This window comes from Erinaceus europaeus, chromosome 15 (genome assembly GCF_950295315.1).
Source record: "Erinaceus europaeus chromosome 15, mEriEur2.1, whole genome shotgun sequence".
Classification (NCBI taxonomy): domain Eukaryota; kingdom Metazoa; phylum Chordata; class Mammalia; order Eulipotyphla; family Erinaceidae; genus Erinaceus; species Erinaceus europaeus.
This window is the reverse complement of record NC_080176.1, coordinates 33637857-33664751: the sequence shown is the minus strand read 5'-3', so window position 1 is coordinate 33664751 and position 26895 is coordinate 33637857. Positions and strand designations below refer to the sequence as shown.

The 26895-nt window shown below is 40.0% G+C and overlaps 1 protein-coding gene across 7 annotated transcripts in view; it reads left to right on the top strand.

The window, feature by feature from the left end:
- LOC103114034 (S-adenosyl-L-methionine-dependent tRNA 4-demethylwyosine synthase TYW1) overlaps positions 1-26895 on the top strand; it is a 230545-nt gene that overhangs the window by 100922 nt on the left and 102728 nt on the right. For all 7 annotated transcript variants that reach the window (XM_060173557.1, XM_060173555.1, XM_060173556.1 and 4 more), the window contains 2 exons: positions 11734-11852; positions 24995-25104. In XM_060173557.1, coding sequence (XP_060029540.1) covers positions 11734-11852; positions 24995-25104 — 229 coding nt within the window. The remainder of the gene's footprint in view (positions 1-11733; positions 11853-24994; positions 25105-26895) is intronic.

The window sequence follows — 26895 nt, the reverse complement described above, 5'->3', positions numbered from 1 at the left end:
TGGGTGACGTCAGGGTGTGCAGGGGTTCAGATGGTTTTTCCGGGATTCCTGTGAAAGAAACACAAACAATCTGCTTCTCGTGGTTAATTTGAACTTGTAACAAGTTATAGGTTTGTTATAGTTGATACCTTGATGATTATAATTGGTTTAAAATCTCTTTATGATTTTATTTAAAGGTTATCTAATGTGACCTCCTGTAGCAGCCTCCTCTGCAGGATCTTGAGACCAATTTTAGCTAAAATATGTATTTTAAACAGACTCAAATTGCTTAGAGAGTTAACGCATATTCGTGACAATGATTTTAACGTTTACAGTGCCAGATTGATGCCAGATCTGTTGTGGATTAATTTCCACAAGATAGTTTACAGGGCACCTTTGGGGGCCCTTCAAAGGTGTCCTGTATATAAAATTTATATAGTTTACTTTTGGGAATGAATAGTCACGTTGAACATTTAGACTTTTACCTAAATAGTAAGTTACCTTAACAAATTAATTTTTACCTTGTCTGGTAAAAGTGTAGCTGTAGGGTTACACTTTTGACCGTTAAGTTAGTGTTACCAAACTTGAGACATACCCATAAACATTTAGTTATAACACACTGGAGGAAAAAGAACTTTTGTTATAAAAACACATTATTTAAAAACAAATTTATATCTGTCATTAGTCACACAATTTAAGACTAAACACTTACATATATACCAAAACTATATATAAAAATCAAAAGAGGGAGAAAGAAAAAAATTTTTTGGAATGTTTCTGGACGTCTCCAGAAACTTTGGCTGCATCCAGCATTTTTATATAAAGCCAATTACCTTTTAGAGTACTCCGAGCAGATGGGTCATGCAAATTTTTTTTTTTTTCATTCAACACACTCACAAAAACAACTGGCCAGTTATAACATAAGACATACAGGGAAAGGGTAGGAGAGAGGTCTCTGTGAGCCAGATTTTGCAGGTTCTGCCATGTCGTATTACGGGTCCTGGGATGTATCCTGCATCTGGTCCTCTTGTAGTATTTCTTGTTCTTCAGGAATAACAGCGCCATCCTGCGGGTATTGTTGGACATGGCGGGCAGGAACCCAGACAGGTTTAGAGAAATTTTGAGGGAAAATGCATGCGAAACCCCTTCCCATGGTCAATGGGTCAGGCCCTTTCCAAATTTTATCGAGTGGGTCTCACCATTTGACCTTAATAGATGGGAGGGTAGATGGTGTTTGCCAGTGAAGAATAATAGGGGGTAAGGCCGAGTTATTGTAAATATTAAAGAGATTTAACGTAGTTAAGGCTTTTGCTAGCTGGATATTGGGGGGATATGTTCCTCCTTTATCTTTATTTAGTTGAGCCTTCAGAGTTTGATGGGCCCTCTCGACAATGCCTTGTACCTGTGGATTGTAGGGAATGCCCGTGGTATGAGTAATATTCCAGAGGGAACAAAAATCTTTAAATTGTTTGCTTGTAAACATAGCTGCATTGTCTGTTTTCAAAAATAATGGAACCCCCATAACGGCAAAACAAGAGAGCATATGGCTTACAAGCTTTTTAGCACTTTCTCCTGTCTGAGCTGTAGCCCACATAAATTTAGAAAAGGTATCAATTGAGACAAACACATATTTTTGTTTGCCAAAGTTTGGTATGTGGGTGACATCAATTTGCCAAATAGCATTAGCTTTTAAACCTCGGGGGTTAACCCCAAGGGTCTGGATAGCAGGTGTCTTTATGAGACTTGCACAAGAAGAGCATGTAGCGAGGATATGTTTTAACTGTGGTACAGGAACATCAGGGAATCGAGCTCGAAGGCCTTTAAGATTAACATGGGTTAGAGAATGAAAATTAGCAGGATCAGAGACAAGAGACTGGGAAAGTTCCTGTGGAGGCAAGGCGGTCAACTGCGGCATTCCCTTCGGACAGGGTACCAGGAAGAGGGCTGTGGGAACGAAGGTGTTGAATATACAGTGGTTGGCTTCGAGAACAGAGCATAGAGGCGATTTGAATCAAGAGAGGGGAAAGTGGATTGTTATCAATTTTCACATAAGAACGAGCAAGCCATGGAAGTAAGTTAACAGTATACACACTGTCAGAAAAAAGGTTGAAGGATTCTGGTACAGCTTTTAATGCAAGGAAAACAGCATAAAGTTCTTTGTACTGAGGGGAATTCTCAGGAAGCTCAGTAAAGAGAGGTTTAGGAGATTGTATAAGGGCAGCAGCTCCCCTTTTTCCGCCATCAGTAAAGATTGTAGGAGCAGAGGGAATGGGATCCCGAGAGAAAAGTTTAGGTCCTAGTAGAGGCAGAAGAGGTAAAGAAGCTATCAATTTATTAGAAGGAAAATGGTTATCTATTTGTCCTGGAAACCCCACGAAGCTTATGGCAAAGCGGGAATGGTGGCGTATAAGCCACTCTGTATCTGAGAGAAAAGGGCAGAATGATTAAATCCGGTTCTTTCCCTAAGACCTGCACAGACCTATTTCTCCTTTGGTGAACCATGAATGCTAACGCGTCTATCTCAGTGAGGAGTCTTGGAGCTCCTCCTACTGGCGTGTGAAGCCATTCGAGAACCCCATGGTCTTGCCACAGTGCCCCTACTACTGTGGGGGTGGAGTTGAAGATTAGAAGATTTACCGGAGAGGAGGGGGAGACTCGAACAAGGTGCATGTCCTGGAGGGCCTGGTTAACCCTTTCCAGTGCCAAGGAGGCCTCAGGAGTTAACTTACGTTTTGAAGAGGGCTGTTTGTTTCCTTTCAACAGGTCAAACAGTGGTTGGAGGCAGCTTGTGGGCAGATAGAGATGCTGCCTAAGCCAATTTAAATTTCCTAGAAAACTTTGTAAAGAAGCAAGAGTGAGGTTAGAAGGGAAGGTAACATTAGGTTTTAAGGGACGAATTTGCGTTAGAGAAATCTCTAAACCTAGGAAGGATATTGGAGGGATTAGCTGTATCTTCTCAGGGGCTACATTAAGGCCGCTTTTCTTTAATGCAGGAATGAGAAAATCACGTAAGGCATAGAGATCTGTATCTGATTTTCCCCATATTAAAATATCATCTGTATAATGAAAAATATTAAGGCCCTTATGAATATATGGGACAAGGGCAGATTTAACAGCCTCCTGACAGATAGTAGGACTATTGGCCATACCCTGGGGCAGCACCACCCATTCAAATCTATCAGCAGGGCTGGCGTTATTAATAGACGGAACAGAGAAGGCAAAACGTTTACAATCTTGCGGATGCAAGGGGATAGAGAAAAAACAATCTTGTATATCAATAGCTATGATTGGAATTCCTGTGGGAATTGCAGAAGCAAGAGGCAAACCCCTTTGGGGGGAGCCCCAGACCTGCATGGTTTTATTTACTTCATGGAGATCTTGAAGGAGGCGCCATTTTCCCGAGCGCTTTTTAATCACAAAGACAGGAGTATTCCATGGGCTTCGAGAATGACGAATGTGTCCCAAGGACAACTGCTCTCGGATGAGCTCTTTAAAAATTTTCAGCTTATCCCTAGGTAAAGGCCACTGTTCCACCCAGACAGGCTCATTAGAAAGCCAGCTTAAGCGGGGTGTTTGGCTACAAACAGTGGCATTTAGTATTGGGGGGTGCTGTATAGACCTGGTATCGCTGGAATGAGTTTTACGCTCTGCAGAGGTGTCTGTGGATATCCTAACATCAAGACATTCCAGAAGATCCCTGCCCAGTAAGTTGGTGCTAATATTAGCTACCAAAGGGCGGAAGTGTCCGGTATAACCTTCTGGGTCTTCCCACATGAGCGAGTCTCGTGTGCAAAATGCTCTGGTCATCCCTCCTATTCCACGTATAGTGGGTCCAGGGATAAGTTCCCAATCTTGGGGAACCTCTTCTTGCCTTAAAATAGTCTTTTCTGCCCCCATGTCAATCAAAAATTTAAAAGGAATATTGCTAATCTTTACTGTCATAGAAGGGTGGCCCCGTTCTCAAACAGGAGTGGTCCACAAAAATCTCAGGCCCCGAATTTGTACCATTTAGGGGTGAACCATCTTTATGAAATTGGGACCAACAATCTCTCTTCCAATGAAACCCCTTACGACATTTTGGACAAACAGTATGTGGTCTCTGGCTCCCTGACTGAAAGCGGGGTTGCTCTGGCTGGAGGTGTGGTTTCCCTGACTGGAGGCATGGTCACAACTTATCAGGACATTGGTTACGCCAATGTCCTTGGCGACCGCACTGAAAGCAGGCCCTGTTTTGCTTACGTGGGGTAACTGCATAGACCTGTGTCGTAGCAGGTGCCCCATAATTGCCTGATGTAAGTTCCTGTGTCGCTAGAATCCAATTATCTGGGTGTAGGTGTTTCAGATTAAGGCATGCCTGACGGAATTGTGGTGTCATGCCTTCCCAGACAATAGAGTGCAAGAGTAGTGCGTGGACGTCAGGATTATAAACCTTTCTCTAAGCTTTCTCTCTAAGCTTCTCTTCACCCTTGAGATGAAGCTCGCCAATGATTCATCAGAGCCTTGGTGAAAAGAGTTAATGGGAGCTGACGAATCTACATCGGGTGGGGTCACCCTTTCCCATGCTTGTGTTGCACAAATGCGTACCTGTTCAAAATAACCGGTTGGAAACCTGGCTTCTGCCTGCTGAGCTCCAGATTCATAAGCTCCTGCTCCAAACAAAGCATCAGAATTCCATTCTACTTGTTTGTTACTATTTTCCTGCGATTGTCTAGAGCACTCATCGCGGAAGCATGCCTGCCACTGAAGATAGAGTGGGTCTGGGAGTGCAGCATGATCCAGATCTTTCCAATCTTGTGGTGTATTGAGATGCTGGTAAAAGCTCCTTAAGACGGACTTGGTCCATGGAGCATGAATACCGTCCTCCCTGACCACTTGTTTGAGTGTTCCAAGACCTTTAGAGGAATATGGCTGCCACGGCTGAGGGTTTTGTTTAGAAGGGGCCAAGTTTACCGGGAACGTGTGTATTTTTTCCGATGGCGCGGGAGAGGGAACTACAGAAGTGGAAAGTGCCATAGAAACTGCTGTAGTGGCTGCAGGGGAGACTGAACACATATCTACGGGACGGAGCTCCCGGGGTGGACTGCACATAGTTTAAAGTCCTTAAATGCTGAAAAAATATCCTTTAGCTCTCGTATCTCAGCCACTAGGTCCCTTAATGATGACGTATCAGCAGGGTGCGGGGTTAGGGATGAGGAAGCCTCAGGCAGAGCTGAAACCGCGGCAGCAGGGGCCAGGGGCGGGGTCAGGAACGCAGAAGCTGCAGGCGGAGCTGAAACCAGGGCGGCAGGGGCAGGGGGGGGGCGTTCAGGGACGCAGAAACCTCAGGTGGAGCTGAAACTGGGGCGGCAGGGGCCTGGGGCGGCAGGGGCCTAGGGCGGGGTCAGGAACACGGAAGCTGCAGGCGGAGCTGAAACCGGAGGAACAGGGAAGCTGCAGGCAGAGCTGAAACTGGGGCGGCAGGGGGCGGGGTCAGAGGAGGAGCGTCCAAACACTTGTGCGTGTCTGTGGGAACGGAATTCTTGGGTTTAGCCTCTGATCGCTTAGGACGTCTAAGTCTTAAGCACATGTGATTTAATTCTCGTACCTCAGCCTCAAGGTCACTTATCCTTATGGCATACCACATTTTACATATTTTGAAAGTGGTGACCACAGTTTAAAAAATCCAAGGGGTAGCGAAAATTAAACCGTTTATGACAGCGCAAATCTGTCCCAGGTCAAGAGATCATGACTGGGACACCTCCTCATAAAACGAAAAATTTCCCATGGTGGAGGGAAACGCGGGGCCACAGAAGTGGGCGGATGCCACTTACCTGTGTCTGGGCGGTTTTGGGGACCTCAGGCCGGGCCACCCAGCAGTTGTGGGCACAGAACATGATGGGCGCCAGATGTTGTTGTTGCGGTCTGGTGTCGGGCTGCACTGCGGAGAAGAGAGTGGACGTCCAGTGCAAAGGGGTACACAAATCTTTATTACAGGATGGGGGGGTTTGGTTCAGACCACGTGGGGCCAGCCGGCAATGGCCGTCCCCACTACCTGACCACGGGGGGAGAGCAGGGGGCGAGATCTCAGAGAGGGAGAGCTGAGAGCCCAGAGAGAGAGGGGCGGGGGTGAGGGGGATTTTCATTGGGCGACAATCAGGGGTGACGTGTAGGGCCAGGATTGGTTGAAGGGGGCACTGCTAGGATTTCACGGGGCGTAGTAAAACCTGGGGGCGGAGACTGCATCAGAATAACTCCTCAGCAACATCCTTTTATATATATATGTACTATAATATGCTTGTGATGCTGTTCCTGATGGAAGTGATCGGTGATGGTAGAGAGAGGGATCTATTAGAAGTCTAAGCCCATCATATCTATGTGGAAATCCAAAGAGTCCCTGACTAGAGCCCCAGGTGGTAGTGACCAAAACGGCCATTTTTAAAGTGTGCCAGTCTCTTACCCTTATAAAGCTTTTGTAGTCCTTAGTTTATCTGACAATGTTTGACTTAAAGTGGTTGAGGGAAATGAAGTAGTAGAGGGTAGGAGAGGAAGGTATCTAGGTCTATGTAGTAAGTATCTGATTAAGTACTTCATGCTATTTTTCCAATATTTATTTATCCATTCCCTTTTGTTGTCCTTGTTGTATTCTTGTAGTTATTATTGTTATTGATGTCATTGTTAGATAGGACAGAAAGAAATGGAGAGAGGAGGGTTAAGACAGAGAAGGGGAGAGAAAGATAGACACCTACAGACAGACCTGCTTCACCACTTGTGAAGCGACTCCCCTGCAGGTGGGGAGCCAGGGGTTCTAACCAGGATCCTTATGCTGGTCTGTGCGCTTTCTCCCTTGTGTGCTACTGCCCAGCTCCCTCATGGTATCTTTTTAAGTCTTTCTACTTGCTGCACTTATTGAGTCTAAGTCTATTCACCGCAGACAAAATACTGTACACTTACTTTACGGTATATATACATATGTACCCTGTCCCTTGAGCCCTGGTCTGTATCTAGGTTCTGTATCTTTGTTAGGAAGCGTGCCATTTGACATGGAACTAGGGAGTCCCATGAGTTAGGAAAGGTCTCACCAGAGTATTGGAGCTGGAGGATTGACATCTCAGGCTTGGCATATCTGCATACAGTCTGAAGTTAAACAAGGAGAGGTAGCACTGGTTGCATTGATTTGGTTGAGGCATTTTTTATTTATTTATTGTTGTTGTTGTTATTATTATTTTACCAGAGTACTGCTCAGCTCTGGCTTATAGTGACAGGGACTTTCAAGCTGGTAATTGAACCTGGGACCTGAAAACTCCTGCAATAGTGTCTTTTATTTCAAAACTATCACTTTCATATTTGTGGATGTCATGATTATATATAGAAAATTCTGTTGTGCTTGTACAAACTATTGTATTTACTGTTGACTGTAAAACATTAGTCCAGAATTAAAAAGAGAAACAAAAAAAAAAATCTAAAACCTCTACCTAAAAGCTACTAGACATTAGTAAGTAATACAGTAAATTTGTAAGCGATAAAATCAATATGGAGTCTTTGGCATTTACAGATGTAAAAAAAATGAACTAGCAAAATTGAGACCCTGAGGAAATAGTTGATTTATAACTGCATCAGGAAACCTAAGATTGTCAAAAAATGAAGCATAACGGGGAAAAATAGCATAATGATTATGCCTGGGGCTCTGAAGTCCCCAAGTTTTATCCCCTGTACCACCATGTGCCAGAGTTCAGTAGTGGTTTGGTAAATAAAATAAAATAAAATAAAATATGAACTAAGGAGTTCATCTGCCACCAGTCAGACCTATACATCAAAATTAAGAGAAGCTGGAGGCAACCCATAGGCATTGGCAACAGAGAGCACTCAAGGTTCAAGGCCAGATCCTGATGCCCAACATTGGTTATGGGAGCAACAGGAAGGCAAAACACGTGCTGCCCAGGGGCTTCCAAAACTCCTGTTCCATAGTGTTAAGGAGTTTTAGGTGCTGTTGATTTGCAACAAATCATACTGTGTTGAGATTACACACTAATAAGAGTAGCCCAACTGATCATTAGTCACCAATGCAATACCAGACTGCACAACAAAGAGAAAAAATAGACAGTTCCTTCACACCTTGCCTTTTGTTGGTAAAACCATAAAGCTGCCCCTCAAAATACGTGTAAAAATCACATTTGTAGTCAAACTGTGGGTTAAAGTGGAAGTTTCAATACCCCACCTGCAGGGGGGCCTTCCACTTGATGAGCAGGTGTTTTATCTTTTTCCCTCCCTCTCTATTTCCCCGCCTAACCTCTCAATTTTTTCCCCGTTTTATCAAATAAAATAGAAAGAAATAAAAAAAAAAAAAAGAGGAAGTCTCAAGAAATCCAGTAACAGCAAATGTTGTTGAGGTTGATGGGGTGAAGGAACCCTTTGCACTGCTGGTGGGAATGTAGATTGGTTCAATCCCTGTGGAGAGCAGTGTGGAGAACTCTCAGAAGGCTAAAAATGTATTCTTTCCTGGGGATATGTCCTAAGGAAGTAAACACACCCATCCAAAAAGATCTGTGTGTACCTGTGTTCATAATAGCAAGACATGTAATAACCCAAACTTAGAAGCAACCTAAGTGTTTGACAACAGATGGGTGGCTAAGAAAGTCGTATACACACACACACACACACACACACACACACACACACACACACACACACACACACACACACACACACACACACACACACACACACTGGAGTACTACTCAGTTATTAAGAATGATGAATTGACCTTATCTTGCATGGAGCTTCCATTCGAAAGGAGGGAGAAGCTCAGATCAGATATCCACTAAAAATCTGCATCTTAATGTTCATGGATTGGGAGTGTCAATTTCTTTCAAATTTAATTTATATGTTTTTGTGGAAATAGGCTTATTCTAAAATTCTTAAGGAAAAATATAGCCTTAAAAATGGCTTAAACAGTGTTGATAGATGATAAAATGGGAGGAATGGGACACCCTGACCTTGTAGCTTACTGTGCTTTGGCAGTAATCAAGCTTCTTACCCTTTCACGTTTCTGGAATTATTTTTTTTAAACAATTTTTTAAAAAGATTTTATTTATTAATGAGAAACACAGGAGAGAGGAAGAGCCAGACATCACTGGTACATGTGCTGTCAGGGATTGAACTCAGGACCTCATACTTGAGAGTCTGCCACCTCCCGGATCACCGTTTCTGGAATTCTTTGCTAAATGAACTTCAGAGCCTGGGTATAAGTATCTAGGATAATTACTCTTCATCTCGAGACTTTGAATTTAGAGTAAACAGTGGGAAAGAACTGGGACATCCTTATCTCTGTATCTGGAAATTGGTGGTGTTTATGATAGGTGGTTTTTAAGGACTGTCTTCCATCATTTCTGTCTTTCTAGAGACTACATGATCTATAAGATTCTTTTTTTTTTTTTTTTTTTTGCCTCCAGGGTTATTGCTGGGGCTCAGTGCCTGCACTATGAATCCACTGCTCCTGGAGGCTATTTTTTTTCCCTTTTGTTGCCCTTGTTGTTTATTGTTGTTGTTGTTATTATAGCTGTTGTCGTCTTTGGATAGGCGAGAGAGAACGAGAGAGGAGGGGAAGACAGAGAGGGGGAGAGAAAGATAGACACCTGCAGACCTGCTTCACTGCTTATGAAGTCACCCACCTGCAGGTGGGGAGTGGGGGGCTTGAACCAGGATCATTAAGCAGTTCCTTGCGCTCTGTGCCATATGCGCTTAATCTGTTGCGCTACCACCTAGCCCCCAGGATTCTTTTGATAAATCCCTTTTTGTTTAATCAAAATCAGTTTCCATTCCTTGAAAAATAATCATGATTGAGTTACTCTGTCCTAGGTAGGACTGTCCATTTTGCCTACTTCCTGGCTACACCCTCACACTAGATCCTGGGTAGTTGCTCCATCTGATCAACATACAGCATAGCTGAAATTTATGAACTTGTTAGTAAATAAAGACTTAACATGCCAATATTCAACTTTATTTCTTTATTGGTACACTATTTAGTAATGTTTACTCTCTGGCTTAGGCAATTGTTAGGCTTTTATTTTTTACTTTCTATTGCTGCTTATAAGATTTTAATGCTTTGCTTGATTTATTTTATTAGAAACTTGAGGTTTTATACTCGCCGCTATCCTGAATAACATTTTTCCTTTCTCTTTTTCTTGAGCAAGTGCTAAGTGAGATGAACAGGAAGTTGATCCATTTTCATCAAGATAAAAAGTAAACAAATACTTTGTGATTAACTGATACAGTATGTTATATTCTTTCACTGGGAATAATGCCATAATATGAGTCAGAGAGACAACTGCAGCCCTCCTTCACCACTCATGAAGCTTTCCCCCTGAAGTTGGGGACTAGGGCCTTGAACCTGCGTCCTTGTGCATTGTAATGTGTGCTTTTAACCAGGCACACCACCACCTGGCCCCTGAAACAATGTCATAATATACACTAATGCACATTGGCCTCTCTCCATCTGCATATTTACTTTCTTTGTTCCAAAAAAAAAAGTCTGTACAAAGAGAGTTTGAGTTGCATGGTCACACTCACATGATTTACTTATGATCCATCTTATTCATAGTTATTGTTGTTGATTGCTAAATGTATAAATTCAACTACCCCCAGTGTGTATATGTAGAAAACAACATAGATAAGGTTCAGTATTGTTTGTGGCTTCAGGCATCCAGTGGCGGTCTTAGAACCTACTCCACATAATGGGGGCTACTGGGTTTTACACTATTGTGTGTATGTTTATTTCTGTGTATGTATAAATACCGATTGATTTGTATCTCCTTGGTTGTTGCTGTTAGTTCCATTGCATTTTATGTTCAGTATCTTATTTTTTTTCACTGCTTCCATCTGTGTCCCATCCCACCTCACCCCCATCCCCAATGGGTAATGCCAGTGCTTGTACCACTTTAGTTACACCCCCCACCCTTTCTCCATAAATACCATGAGGCACGTCATCAGGACCTCATTTGCATGACTCCACAGGATTTGCCTTTATGGAAACCAACTTGTCTTACACAAATCTCCTTAAAAATCCTGGTTTGTGAATCCTGTAGTTTATCTCTTTATTTCTTGAGATTCCACTATTTCTGTGCCATTTCCACTTGCATATTAAATAATGTCCCCTCCCTTTTCTAGTGGTCTGTTTCTTTTTCTTTTCTTTATCTTCCCCAGAGAGAAACCAGAGCAGCACTTTGCCATTTATGTGTGGTGTTGGGAATAGAACCCAAGGCCTCACACATGGAGGGCATGCACCCTGAATCTGAGCCACCTCCTTACTGAGTAGTTTGCTTACATGTCCTTTCAACGTTCCCAGGATGTTCATGTTCTACTATTTAATTGAGGTAGTATATACTCCATGCGTTTCTGTACCCACCTCCATTTATTAGAAACAGGAACACTTTTTTCATATCAATAGTGCCACCATCTGTTCTAGAAACCTATCTGATCTACTCCTTGGTATTATATACTGCACTGATGTTATTTGAAGCAGTCGGATGGATTTAAAAACGAGAGTTTCAGTAGCTTTCATAGTTAATAAATTATAGTTTTATTTCACTGGGTTTTAGAAAATCTAAAGCACTATCAATACAATTAATATTATAATGTTAATTTTCTGCACCATACAGATCACCAGTGGGGTGCTTATACTCAGGAAACACAATTTCTTATGTAAAGTGATGTCTTGATGTTTTGCTTTCTTGCTTTGAGGATTTTATTTAGATTGCTGTTTGTTTGTATCTTTCATAGTCGATGCTCAGAGGGAGAGGAGGTTGCTATAAACATACATTCTATGGCATTGAAAGCCATCGATGCATGGAAACCACCCCAAGCTTGGCTTGTGCAAATAAATGTGTCTTCTGTTGGCGGTAAGTATAACTGCATGATCATGGTGATGAATCATGCAGTGATCTGTAGTAACCACTTTTTGTTTGTAACCACATTCTGTTGGAATATACCTAAAGTTCTGCTGTTCCTGTACTTAAACAATACCTGCTTTCATTCTCAATATTGTGCATTTATATATTAGAGTATACTTTTTTGAACAGTTTCATTTGGGATTTATTGATTTTTCTTTTCATCCTTTTGAAGACTCACATTTTAGGTTGATGAACTGTCACCATTATGTTTTTTTGTTGTTGTTTAATAATCTATTACTGCTGTTCTCCACCCCATGTTGTTTTTCTAACTTGAATAGGACCATTAATTCATTAGTCTTCTTAAGTATTTAATTTTGTTTTTCTCTTAAGTATTTCTAAGAAACTTTTCATAAATTTTTATTAATTACTATCCAATTACAAATGCTTTCAAATTTCCATTATGGCTTTATTTTAACTTAAGGGTCAAATAAAATTTTAATTACATTTGGGAAAATATATTTTTGATTTTTTTTGGTCATCATCAACACTTCACCAATGGGGGTAACTTTTTCAGAGAGAAAACCAGAAACAGTGACAGAATGAGAGAGAAAGTTTAACTACAGTATTGTTTTTCCTTTAATGTATTTGGTTGAACCTGAGTACTATTGCTTCACTATCGTCCTGTATTGCTTATAAGTAAATATTTTGCTTGATCAGTTTTATTAAATTAACTTCATTCAGTTTTTTTTTATGATGACATGCATCTATTTTTTAAAATTGATTTAATAATGATCGGCAAGACTGTAGAAAAAGAGGGGTACAATTCCATACAGTTCCCACCACCAGAATTCTGAATCACATCCCCTCCATTGGAAGCTTTCCTATTCTTTATCCCTCTGGGAGTATGGGCCCAGAATTATTATGGGGTACAGAAGGTGCGAGGTCTGGCTTCTATAATTGCTTTCCCACTGGACTTGGGCATAGGCAGGTCGATGCATACTTCCATCTATCTTTCCTTAGTGGTGCAGGGGTCTGGAGAGATATGGGTCCAGAGTACATTGGTGAGGTCATCTGCCCAGGGAAGTCAGGTTGGCGTCATAGTAGCATCTGCAACTTGGTGTCTGAGAAGCATTAAGATAAAAAGCAGAACAAATTGTTTAATAATCTGGAAACTATCAGTAAGAATACAGCAGATAAGATTTAGGGTCTCCATTTTGGAAAAAGCTACTAGGTCTATTTAAGGTATTTTCCGAGGGGCCCATGACTTTACTGATTTTTGCCTGAGCCTGACAGCTAACCTGCAGGTGGGCTAAAGGTATAATCTGGAGAGATGGTAGACATGCATCTGTTTTAAAATGTACAAATAAATGTGTAAGCCTCAGTGAATTACCACATTCAACAACATTTTTGTTGTTCCTGGAATTCTCTTGTAATTCACTCCCAGCCATTTTCTCTTCTTTCATCCAAATCCAGCAAGCTGATTTCCTTTCTGACATCATGGTACTAGCTAGATTTTTCTCTAGACTTGCATAAAAAACTAAGCCATTCATTATATACTTGCCTGATTGCTTTTGCCAGTAAAATGTTTTTTTAAAAAATTTCTTTATTGGATTAATGTTCTACATTCGACAGTAAATACAGTAGTTTGTACATGCATAACATTTCTAAGTTTTCCACATAACAATACAACCCCCACTAGGTCCTCTGTCATCCATTTCCAGTACCTGTACTCTCCCCCCACCCACCCCAGACTCTTTTACTTTGATGCAATACACCAACTCCAGTTTAGGTTCTACTTGTGTTTTCTCTTCTGATCTTGCTTTTCAACTTCTGCCTGAGAGTGAGATCATCCCATACTCATCCTTCTGTTTTCTCAGCCACTCATCTGTTGTTGGACACCTGGGTTGCTTCCAGGCTTTGGCTATTACAAATTGTGCTGCTGTGGACCATAGGTATACACAAATCTTTTTGGATGGGTGTGTTGGGTTCCTTAGGATATATCCCCAGGAGAGGAATTGCAGGATCATAGGGTAGGTCCATTTCTAGCCTTCTGAGAATTCTCCAGACTGCTCTCCACAGGGGTTGGACCGATTTACATTTCCACCAGCAGTGCAGGAGGGTTCCTTTGACCCCACAACCTCTCCACCATTTGTTGCTGCTACCTTTTCTAATGTATGACATCCTCACAGGAGTAAAGTGTTATCTCATTGTTGTCTTTATTTGCATTTCTCTGACAATCAAAGACTTGGAGCATTTTTTCATGTGTTTCTCAGCCTTTTGGATTTCTTCTGAGGTGAATATTCTTATTCTATCCATGTTCTCTTCCCCATTTTTGGATGGGGTTATTGTTTTCTTGTGGTTGAGTTTGGCAAGCTGTTTATATCTTTTGGTTATTAAACTCTTGTCTCATATATTAAACTCTTGTCTGATGTCTGAGAGAAAGACAGAGAAACACCAGAGCACTGCCCAGCGTTGGCTTATGGTGGTGTGGGGGATTGAACCTGGGATTTAGGAACCTCAGGCATGAGAGTCTGTGCATGTAAAGATCTCCCATTCTTTGAGGGGTCTCTTGGTTTGGGCATTGGTTTCTTTTGCTGTGCAGAAGCCTTTTAATTTGATGTAGTCCCATAGGTTTATACTTGCGTTAGTCTTCTTTGTAAATGGATTCGTTTCATTGAAGATGTCTTTAAGATTTATGCGCAAAAGAGTTCTGCCAATATTTTCCTCTAAGTATTTGATAGTTTTTGCCAGTAAAATGTTTTTTTTTTTTCTTCTGCCTTGAGGGTTATTTGCTGGGGCTCGGTGCCTGCACCATGAATCCACTGCTCTTGGAGGCCTTTTTTTCCCTTTTTTTTTGCCCTGGTTTTATCATTGTTGTAGTTATTATTATCACTGTTATTGATGTTGTTGTTGGATAGGACAGAGAGAAATGGAGAGAGGAGGGGAAGACAGAGAGGAGGAGAGAAGGATAGACACCTGCAGACCTGCTTCACCGCCCCTACAGCTGGGGGCTCGAACTGGGATCCTGTGCACTTTGTGCCACGTGCACTTAACCCACTGCTCTAGTGCCCGACCCCCCAGTAAAATGTCTTTAAGGTTCATTCATGTTCTTAGTATATCAGTAATTTGTTCTCTCTCTCTCTCTCCCCCACCCTCTCTCTCTCTCTCGTTGTATGTCTATAACACAGTATTTTGAATTCACCTCTGGGTCAATAGTTTGAGCTATCTTGGGATTTTGACAGGATTATGAAAAAAACTACTGTGAAAATTGATATTTATATGTGTTTTGTACACAAATAAATACTGTATATAGAATTTCTGCTTCTTTAAAATTCCGTGGGAATAATCTGGCATTTAACTGGTGAGTTTAGTTGCTTTTATTTATAGCAGTTGTTGATACTGATAAATATTTTTATAGGTAATTTATTTATTTTTACTTAATTTTTTTTGGCTCCAGGTTTATTACTGGGACTCACTGCCTGCAATACAAACCCATTGTTTCTGGAAGCTTTTTTTTTTTTTCTCTCAATTTTGTTGCCCTTGTTGTTATTGTTGCCATTGGTGTTGTTATTGTTGGACAAGACAGAGGGAAATCGAGAGAGGATATGAAGACAGAGAGGGGAGAGAAAGATAGACTCCTGCAGACCTGTGTCACCACTTGTGAAGCAACTCCTTTGCAGGTGGGGAGCTGGGGCCTTGAACCGGAATCCCTATGCTTCATTTCATGTGTGCTTATCCTGCTGTGCTACCACCTGACCCCCCTGATAAATATTTTTTAAAGGTTTTGAAACAGAGCATCAGTTTGACACATGTGATGCCAGGAATTGAACTCGATAGTTTAAGTTCAACAGGCTCAAGTGTCAGAGTCCAACACTTTACTATGTTACATGCTGAGCTGCATAAATTGATAAAATATTCCTTTATTTCTTAGAATGTTTTTTCCATTTTCCTTTTTTTTTTAGAAAATTTTTAAATTTATTTTATTGATTCCCTTTTGTTGCCCTTGTTGTTTCATTGTTCACAGCAGCACAATTTGTAATAGCCAAAACCTGGAAGCAACCCAGGTGTCCAACAACAGATGAGTGGCTGAGCAAGTTGTGGTATATATACACAATGGAATACTACTCAGCTGTAAAAAATGGTGACTTCACCGTTTTCAGCCGATCTTGGATGGACCTTGAAAAAATCATGTTGAGTGAAATAAGTCAGAAACAGAAGGATGAATATGGGATGATCTCACTCTCAGGCCGAAGTTGAAAAACAAGATTAGAAAAGAAAACACAAGTCGAACCTGAAATGGAATTGGAGTAAAAGACTCTGGGATGGGTGGGTGGGTGGGGAGAAAAAAAAAAAAAAAAAAAAAGAAAAAGAAAAATTTAAAATTTATTTTATTGATTCCCTTTTGTTGCCCTTGTTGTTTCATTGTTGTAGTTATTGATGTCATCGTTGTTGGATAGGACAGAGAGAAATGGAGAGAGGAGGGGAAGACAGAGAGGGGGAGAGAAAGACAGACACCTGCAGACCTGCTTCACCGCCTGTGAAGCGACTCCCCTGCAGGTGGGGAGCCAGGGGCTTGAACCGGGAACCTTACGCAGGCGCTTTGCGCCACCTGCGCTTAACCCACTGCGCTACAGCCTGACTCCCTCCATTTTCCTTTTTTATCTAAATTTCTCCTCCTTTTTCTTCATCCAATTAAGACAGTGTTTATTCTATTATTCTGTGTTTTTTTTCTTTTGTATTACCTTTCTGCTATTACTGAGTTTTCTGTTAGCTAACCATCATCTGTAGAACAGAACCTTTTATTTTATTTTACTTTATTTTTTGTGTCAGAACATGCCTATGCATAGTCATATATTTTATTTATTTTATTTTTGAGAGCGATTCAGAGAGACAGAGACAGACAGAAACACTAGAGCACTGCACAGCTCTGGCTTATGGTGGTGTGGGGGATTGAACCTGAGACTTAGGAGCCTCAGGCATGAGAGTCTGCATAACCTTTATGCTATCTCCGCTGCTCTTATATTTATATATTTATCATAATTTTTATTAGTGATTTAGCATAACTTTACAGAATTACAAGATAATAGGTACAATTCCACACCATTCCTACCACTAGAGTTCTGTGTCCCCCGATTTTATCATTGACATTCTAGTGGTTTTCTCAAGGTTGCAGATATGGTTTGAGTATTATTATTTTTTCTCTCTTTCTTTCTTCTATTAGATTTTTTAAAAAATTTCTTTATGGGGGTTTAATGGTTTACAATTGATTTCAGAAAATGAGCAAAGACTCTGAATAGATAGTTATCCAGAGAAAGATAAACAAATATTCCTCCTTTCCCCTCTTTTCCCCTCTGACTCCTTCTCCTCCTTGATTTTCTACCTCCCCTGTCCACCTCATGGTCTTTTTAGCTCTGCCCAAAATAAATAAATCAGATATACTATATGATTAAAAGGACTTAAAAAATATCTTGCATCTTGGTTGCCTTTTGTAGTTATCCTTTTATATTAAAATTCATAAAGATTTAGAACTAGATTTTTTTTTTGTTTTCTTAAATTTTATTGCCACCACGGTTATTTGTTCGAATTTGGTGCTTACAAGATGAATCCATGCTCTTGATGCCTTTTTTAGAAATATCTATCTATCTATCTATCTATCTATCTATATATATGTCTGTGTGTCTGTCTGTCTGTCTATCTATCTATCTATGTATCTGAGAGGAAGAGAGAAAAAGATAACGGGAGCCCTGCTTCACTGCTTTTGAAGTGTCTGCTTACCCTGTCCGTCATCCCCTCACCTCCACCGGCTGGGCGCTGCGGTTTAAACCTGGGTTATTGGTAACATGAGCTCAGCCATGTCCCCAACCAGTCATCCCTGTAGAACTAGAGTCTGAATCTGCTAAATTAATTGTTCAGAAAGCAGAACTGAAGTATATTTAAAGATTTATATTTAAACTGCAGTACTTAACTAAGGTGTTTACTCTCCTCAGAAATCTCTTTTCTATTCCAAAGCAGTTTTTATTATTGTGGTGACAACACTTAACATGAAGTCTACCTTCTTATCAAAATTTTAGGTACTTAGTACTATGTATATATTTATGTATGTGTATGTGTGTGGCAGTAATGCAGTATTGTTCATTATATACATACAATATGTATTTTTTAAGCATACTGTCTCTCAGATTAATCCATATTGTCATGTAGGATTTTTTTCCCCCTCTTTTTTTGTTGTTTTATTTATTTTAATGAGAGAACCAGAGCATCACTGGCATATACATGCTAGGGATTAAATTCAGGATCTCATACAAGTCCTGACATGAAAGAGAATATAGGGGTCGGGTGGTGGCACACCTGGTTGAGCGCACATGTTACGGTACGCAAGGACTCAGGTTCAAGCCCCCGGTCCCCACTTGCAGGGGGAAAGCTTTGCGAGTGGTGAAGCAGGACTGCAGGTGTCTCTCTGTCTCTCTATCTCCCTCTTCTCTTAATTTCATGCTGTCTCTACCCATTAAATAAAGATAATTTTTTTAAGAAAAGAGTAAATATACTTACAGATGCTGCAAATTAAAGATGAAAAAGTGTTTTGGAGAAACAGTCAAATTCCTGATAAATCTAGATTATCCAAAGTATATATACTGAATATTCCTATAACCACCATACTAATTGAATCAGCAGTTAGGAACCATATTATAATAACCTATATTCCTTCCTTCCTGTCTGCCTGCCTGCTTCCCTGCCTGCCTGCCTGCCTGCCTGCCTGCCTGCCTGCCTGCCTGCCTGCCCTCCTACCTACCTACCTACCTACCTACCAGTATACTTCTCAGCTCTGGCTTGCAGTGCGGGGGCTTGAACCTCGGACTTTGGAGCCTCAGGCTTGAGAGTCTCTTTGCATAACCGTTATGCTTTCTACCACTGCCCCATAATAATTTATCTAGACGAGTGGTTTTTCAAAATTTATTTTTACTGGGAGCTGGTAATAGTTTATAGTTGTTGACACATAGATATATCTGGATAGTTTTATAAATAATTCGCAGCAAGCATTTGAGTAACTTTCCTGATAAGAGAATACTTCCCAACTAATTTCAAAAAGTATTCTTGTTACCAACTTAGAAACAGGAAAACAAAAAACAAAAAAACCTACGACCCAGCAATTCCTCTCCTGGGGATCTATCCTATGGAACCAAACACACCCATCCAAAATTATCTGTTCATATGTTCATAGCAACACAGTTTGCAATAGCCAAAGCCTGGAAGCAACCTAGGTGTCAAACAGCAGATGAGCTGGGCAAGTTATGGGGTCTATATGCACAATGGAATATGACTCAGCTATAAAGAATAATGAATTCATCTTCTTCACCTGCCAACAACTGTATTTGCTGTAAATCATTAAATCCCTCAATAAAAAAAAAATTACAATGTAGTTTCATTTGCAGCCATGGGTATAAATGCCAAGTAACATTTAAACTGAGTCCAGCATGGAGCAACAATAAAAAGACAAGATGGGATTATTTTTTGCATGCAAACATGATCTTATTTGCTAATGCAACTGTATTAACATAAAAATGTTTTTAATAAGTGTTTACATTTTATTTATTTTGGACACAGGTTACACGAATTTATACTTCTATATTTGAATATAAATACTTATTCCTGTTTTCCTAATAATATTTTAACATTTGAAAGAATGAAACCCTTCTATAACAGACTGTAGAGGATTTATAGAGGTTTTTTTGTTAGTTTGTTTTTAGTTGGGAAGTTAATAATGATTTATGGCACATAGATACAGTTATAGAGGTTTTTTTGTTAGTTTATTTTTAGTTGGGAGGTTAATAATGATTTATAGCACATAGATAGTTTCCTATCTTGCCATACTTGGTTCTGTAAAACACTCTCACTCTCAGTTTAGGCCATCATTTACCAAGACCTAATGCCCTCTCTCTCCCTCTCCCTCTCCCTCTCCCCACTCTCCCTCTCCCCTCCCTCTCTCTCCCCCCTCCCCCCTCTCCCTCTCCTTTTCCCTCTCCCTGTCCCCCCAGAGTCCTTTCCCTTGGTGTAGTACACCACATCCAAGTTTTACTTTGTGTTTCCTCTTTCTGTAACTACTCAATTTCTGTCCATAAGTGAGATCATCCCATATCCATTCTTAAAAAAAAAATTTTTAAATATATATTTATTTTCCCTTTTGTTGCCCTTGTTATTTTTAATTGTTGTTGTAGTTATGGTTGTTATTGATGTCGTCTTTTTAAATATTTATTTATTCCCTTTTGTTGCCTTTGTTTTATTGTTGTAGTTATTGTTGTTGGATAGGCCAGAGAGAAATGGAGAGAGGATGGGAAGACAGAGAGGGAGAGAGAAAGATAGACACCTGCAGACCTGCTTCACCGACAGTGAAGCGACCCACAGCAGGGGCCTTTAACCAAGATCCTTACGCCAGTCCTTGTGCTTTGTGCCACCTGTGCTTAACCCGCTTTGCTACCAGCCGACTCCCCCATATGCATTCTTTTCCTGGCTTATCTTACTTGACATAATTCCTTTAGCTCCAGTGAAGATGAAGTGAAGATGACATTCTTCTGCATGTTTTAATCCAATTTCTCCAGCACAGCTTGTTGAAAGGATATTATGATTATGATTACCACCACCAAGGTTATTGTTGGGACTTATTGCTTGTATGAGGAATTCACTGACAGTCATTGTTTCCTCCCCCTCCCTTTCTAATTATTTTTTTAATTTTAATGTTTATTTATTCCCTTTTGTTGCCCTTGTTTTATTGTTGTAGTTGTTATTGTTGTCGTTGTTGTTGGATATGACATAGAGAAATAGAGAGAGGAGGGGAGGATAGAGACAGGTAGAGAAAGATAGACACCTGCAAATCTGCTTCACAGCCTGTGAAGCGACTCTGCTGCAGGTGGGGAGCCAGGGGTTCAAACCGGGATCCTTAGCGCCGGTCCTTGTGCTTTGCATCATGTGCGCTTAACCCACTTTGCTAACGCCTGACCCCCCCCCCCTTCTATTTTATTTGATAGAACAGAGAGTAATTGGGAGGGGGGTGAAGATGGAGAAGTAGAGAGAAAGACACTTGCAGACCTGCTTCACTGCTTCTGAAGCGCCCCTCCACCTCCCTGCCCCACCCTGCAGGAGGGGAGGGTGTCTCGACCCCAGGTCCTTGTACATAATTGTCAGACTGAGCTTCACTGACGGGAGACAGATGACCAGGGACTCATGGTTGAGCTGTAGGCAGTATCTCTTTATTCATGCTGGACGCAGCACAATCTAAGCCGAGCTAAACTAAACTAAAACTAAAAACTCAAACGAACAATGCTGTCTTTATATATACTTACCAAGTAGGGTGTAAACAGGATGTGATGTAGAGAGGGTGGAGAGAAAAATGACTGGTGAAAATCAGGGTGTGACAAGGAGAGGGGGCGGAGCAAAAACACATCATGAACCAGTGGGGATTAAATCAGTGCCCTGCAGTGGTTATGTAAATAGAATACAGTGGTTATGTAAATAGAATACAGTGTTAAGCAGGGGGGATTAAACCAAATGAAACAGAAGGGGTTTTTAGAAGCAGAATTAGAAGCATACCAACACATAATATCTGTGTACTCAATGAAGATGTGCCACTACCTGGTCAGAGACTCTGCTTTCTCCCTTTAATATTTTGGACCCCTTTGTAAAAAAAATTAAGATGTCTGTATTTGTGGGAGGTCATTTATGGGGTTTCTATTCTACTACACTGTTTACTGTGTCTGTTTTCTAATGCCAGACAGTTCTCTATAGTACTGGTTCCTTGAAAGGGTAAACAAATCCTTGGCCAGGCTCATCAAAGAAAAAGAAGAGGAAGATACAAGTAAATCAGATTGTATATGAGAGATGAGATGAGATGTCACAACAAACACTGCAGGAATCAAAAGTATCATGTGAGTCTTCTAAGAACAGTTCTGTGCCACCAAACTAGAGAACCTGAAAGAGATGGAAGAGTTTCTAGTTTATAACTTTCCCACACTGAACCAGGAGGAAACAGAAGATATGAATAGAGTAATCACACTCAAAGACATTTAAACAGTTATCAGAGCCTTCCTGCAATAGTCCAGGCCTAGGTGATTTTAGAAATGTCTCTGCAATATCTTTAAAGAAGACTTACTACAATACTTTTTTTAAAATAATTTTTTGATTTGATATTTATAGTATGTTAACAGATTGTAAGATTACAGTGTATAGTTCCACACCACACCCACCACCATAATTTTGTTTCCACACTCTCCCAAAAACACCCACCATGGTCCTCATAAAGTCTTATAAACAGTTGCTTCTGTTTTGCTTGGATTTTTTTTTTTTTTGGCAAGTTCATGTAAATCATATCTCTAGATTCCACTTATGAGTGAAACCATCAAGTCCTTCTTCTCTTTACTTATTACATTAAGCATAATATTAAGCATAAAATTAAGCATAACCTCCAATTCTATTCATTTTGTCCCAAAGGACCCACTATCTTTTTTGAGTGTAGAGTAGTCTTCCATGGAGTATATATCCCATAACTTCTTTAGGCAGTCATGTGTTAATGGTAATTTAGGATGCTTCCACTCTTTTTTTTTTCTATGTCTTTAATTAATTAATTAATTAATTTTTGGATAGAGACAAAAGAAAGGGGTATTAAGAGGGAGAGAGACAGAGACACTTGCAGCACTGTTTCACAGTTTATGAAGCTTTACCCCTGCAGTTGGGGGTTGGAGGTTTGAGTCTGGGTCCTTGTGCACTCAACCAGGTGTACCACCACCTGGCTCCTAGGCTGCTTCCATTCTTTGGCTATTGTGAATACTGCAGCTATGAACACAGAGGTGCATATGTCCCTTCTAATTAGTGTTTTAGTGTCTATTGGATGAATGCTTAAGAGTGGTATTACTGGATCCTAAGATAATTCCATTTACTTGTTTAGGACTATCCATCCAGTCTTGCAAAAGGGGCTTTGCCAGTTTGTATTCCCACCAGCAATGTAGCAGAATTCCCTTTTCTCCACAACCTTCCTGGCACTTGTCATTTCCTGTTTTGTTGATGTAAGCCATTCTTTCAGATGTGAGACAATATATTTTTAAGGTTTTCCAAACTACAGACCAATATCTCTGATGAATATAGATGCTATGATATTGAACAATATTCTAGCCATCCAGCTACAGCAGTATATTAAAAAGATTGTTCATCATGACCAAATGGGATTTTCCCCCAGGAATGTGAGGTTGGTTCTATATATACAAATCAGTAAATGTGATTCACTACATCAACAAAAGGAAAACCAGAAAAACCACATGATTATTTCAGTAGTTGTAGAGAAAGCCTTTGACAAAGACCCAACACCTTTTCATGATCAAAGATAAAATAATAGAAGGTATATATGAGCATTTTTTAAATCTAGTTGAATTTACAGGAAACCTCAGTTAGCATCATACTCAGTGGTGAGAAGCATTTCCATAGATCAAGGTTACCCATTATCACTGTTGGAAGTACTAGCTATACTAATAATTCAAGAGAAAGGAATTAATCAGAAGGGTGGAAGAGAAAAAGTCAAACTGTTACTATTTGCACATGATATGATAGTATACATAGAAAATCTTAAAGAATCCAGCAGTAGGGCAGGGGTAGATAACATAATGGTACTCAAAGACTCTCATGCCCAAGGCTCCAGAGTTCCAGGTTCAATCCCCAGCACCACTATAAACCAGAGCTGAGCAGTGCTCTGATTTAAAAAATAAATAAATAAATAAATTATTAAACAATATATAAAGGTGGCAGGTTACAAAATTAATAAACAAAATCATTGCCATTTCTCTATGTAAACACTAAGTCAGAAGAAGAAATTCAGGGAGTCGGGCTGTAGCACAGCGGGCTAAGCGCAGGTGGCGCAAAGCACAGAGACCGGCAGAAGGATCCCGGTTCGAACCCCGGCTCCCCACCTGCAGGGGTCGCTTCACAGGCGGTGAAGCAGGTCTGCAGGTGTCTATCTTTCTCTCCTCCTCTCTGTCTTCCCCTCCCCTCTCCATTTCTCTCTGTCCTATCCAACAACAACAACAACAACAATAATAACTACAACAATAAAACAACAAGGGCAACAAAAGGGAATAAACAAAAATAATATAAAAAAAAAAAAGAAGAAGAAATTCAGAAGTTGATCCCATTCACTATAGCAGCAAAAATAACAAACATCTAGGAATGAACTTAGCAGAAGAAATGAAAGACTTGTATGCTGAAAATTATGAGTTACTATTCAAAGAAATGGAAGGATATCCCATGTTCTTGGATTGGTAGAATTAACATAGTCTAGATATAGATATTTTAAGATGCCCGTCACTCATCTTCCTTTAAAATTAGCATTTTCCATTAACAATAAACAGTGATCAAAACCATGAAATTGGCATTTATACAATACTGTTAATTTAACTGCACAATACTTATAGCTTGCCAGTTTGTTTTTTTTTAAATGTCCTTTTCCTGGTTTAGGATCGAGTCTATAATGATACCACATATTGCATTCAGTTGCCATAGTGTATACTTAGTTCATTTCAGTCTGTGATATTTCCTTAGTTTTACTTGTCTTTCATGGCTTTGACACTTCAGAAAAATATTGGTTATGCATTTTCTAGAAGGGTCTTCAACTTGAATTTGATCTATTTTTGGGATTAGTTTGAGGTGGTAAATGACTGTCACTCTGTGTGGGGGAGAGAAATAAATATATCATTTCCTCAGTGCATTATAATATAGGGTACATGAATTAATGTCATAGCTGTCCATACCTTGATGCACATGTGTCCTCTCTCTTTCTCTCTCTGCTCTCACTCTCTCATGGTAGCTGATGACTCCAGCATCATTTTTGAAAAATAGTTCTCTTTTTTGAATTGCCTTTGCACCTTTGTGAGCCAGTCAATTAACTGTATATGTGTGTGGACATATTTTTGATATCTCAGTGTGTTCAGTCCTTGATCTATATGCTTTATCTTGATGCATGGCATACTGTCTGGATTACTGTGGGATTGTAAATATTTCAGCATTGGGTATTATGAATACTATATTTTTGTTTTCTCTTTTCAAGATTGTGTTGGTCTTTTAGTGTTTTGGCCCTGACATATACATTATTTTAGAACTTTTACCTTTTTTTCCCCTAGGCACCACACAAATCCAGTGGGCACTGAGTGGCGGTGGAAGATGGACCATCCTGAAATGATCTTAAAGGAAGCCATAGAAAACCATCAGAACATGATCAAGCAATTTAAAGGTATTTATCTTCCTTTTACTATGCAAAAATAACCTGAACTAAATTGGCAGAGGAATTGCCAGGATTTTTCCCTTCTGGCAAAATTTTGTATGGGGAATTGAAAACTTTATTGAAATACTAGACCCACTTTAGCTTTCTTAGTTGTTACCATTAACTTTTATATCCTGTATTATGGAAGAATAAAATAGCTTAATTCAAAACTGAAAAATTTGTGAATCAGCCTGTAAGTTTTGCCTGTGGATGCATCATCCTAAAAAACTTTTTTTTTTTTCTGTCTTGATGAGTACAAAGCAGCCTTATGAGTAGACTGAAAGTTTTAGATTATTGGAGAATTCTTAAGTATTATCAGTTAAATAGTATTGCATCTCTACTAGGGTTATCACTGGAACTACATGCTTTCACTGTTCCTCCCTTCCCAGTAGACTCTTGTTTTCTATAGTGAGAGGGCTAGATAGAAGGGGAGAGAGGGAGAGTAGAAGAAGGGAGGGGGAGAGAGGGAGAAAAAGAAGAAGAGATGCCATAGTGTTGCTCCATTATTTGGAAGTTTTTTTTTGTGGTGGCCAGGGACTTGAACCTTTGTCCTCAGGGATGATAAAGTGTGTCCTCTACTGGGTGAGCAGTCTCCCAGCCACCACAAAAGCATGTTTATTTATATTTATTTATTTGTTTTACCAGATCAGTGCTTAGCTGTAGCTTATGGCGATGATGGGTATTGAACTTGAGTCCTTTGGTATCTCCAGCCTGAAAGGCTCTTTCTATAGCCATTATGCTTTCTCTCCAGCCCTGTGAAAGCACAAAATGCTTTATTAAAAAGAAGGGCTGTTGTTAATGAAAATTTCCTACACATTATTCTTCACCTGAGGTTCTAGAATTTCCAGATTTATTGTTGTCTCATACTTCAATTTTTTAACTAGATGTAGATGAACAACCAGTTGAATAGGCACATATGACATGGTCTGGGGGTCTAGAAGGGTCTTCATTGCTAGAACTTCTGTCCCTATCTAGCATGTGACTGCACTCATTACCCTTGATGTTCCTAAATACTTGTTCAAGTGTTTGTTTATTTTAGAGTTTAATCTGTAGTCTGCCCTTGCCCTCAGTATGTGTCCATGTGGATATGGCTTAAAAGTCAACAACCATTGTTGATTTAGTTAAAATTGTTGATTTTCACATAAACCACGTGCCCTTTTCAACACAAAATGTTGTCTTCTATTGACAACTTGCCAGAATTTTCCAACAGAAGAATCAATAGGGTGTGTGTATGTGTGTGTGTGTGTGTGTGTGTGTGTGTGTGTACAGAGGGAAGGGGGAGGTTGATTGAAGGAATTGACTACATAATTATACAAACTTAGGCTAGATAAATCTAATGGAATAAACCAGTAGACTGAAGACAGAATGAGTTGACATTCAAATCTGAAGACAGCCAGGTAAGATTATTTCTTCTTGCTTGGGAAAGGTCATTCTTTGTTCAACTGAGGCCTTTACTTATTGGATGAGGTTCTATACATTATATAGAATAATTTGATTTTCCATTTTTTAAAATGTTAATCATATCTAAAAGATGCCTTAACATAAACATCCAGCTTGACCAAATGTCTTAGATGTTGTGTTTCAATTTGGTTCTTAAAATTAGTCAACACAGGTAGTAATGTCAGAAACAAGTAAGTGCTTATAATTTCCTTTTTCAATAAATTTGTTTTGGTTTAATGCTTTAAAAAGTTAATGGAATAATAGTTAAGGATGTGTATTACCTGAACATCCTGGACTTTCCCTAAATGCATAGTGTTCCAG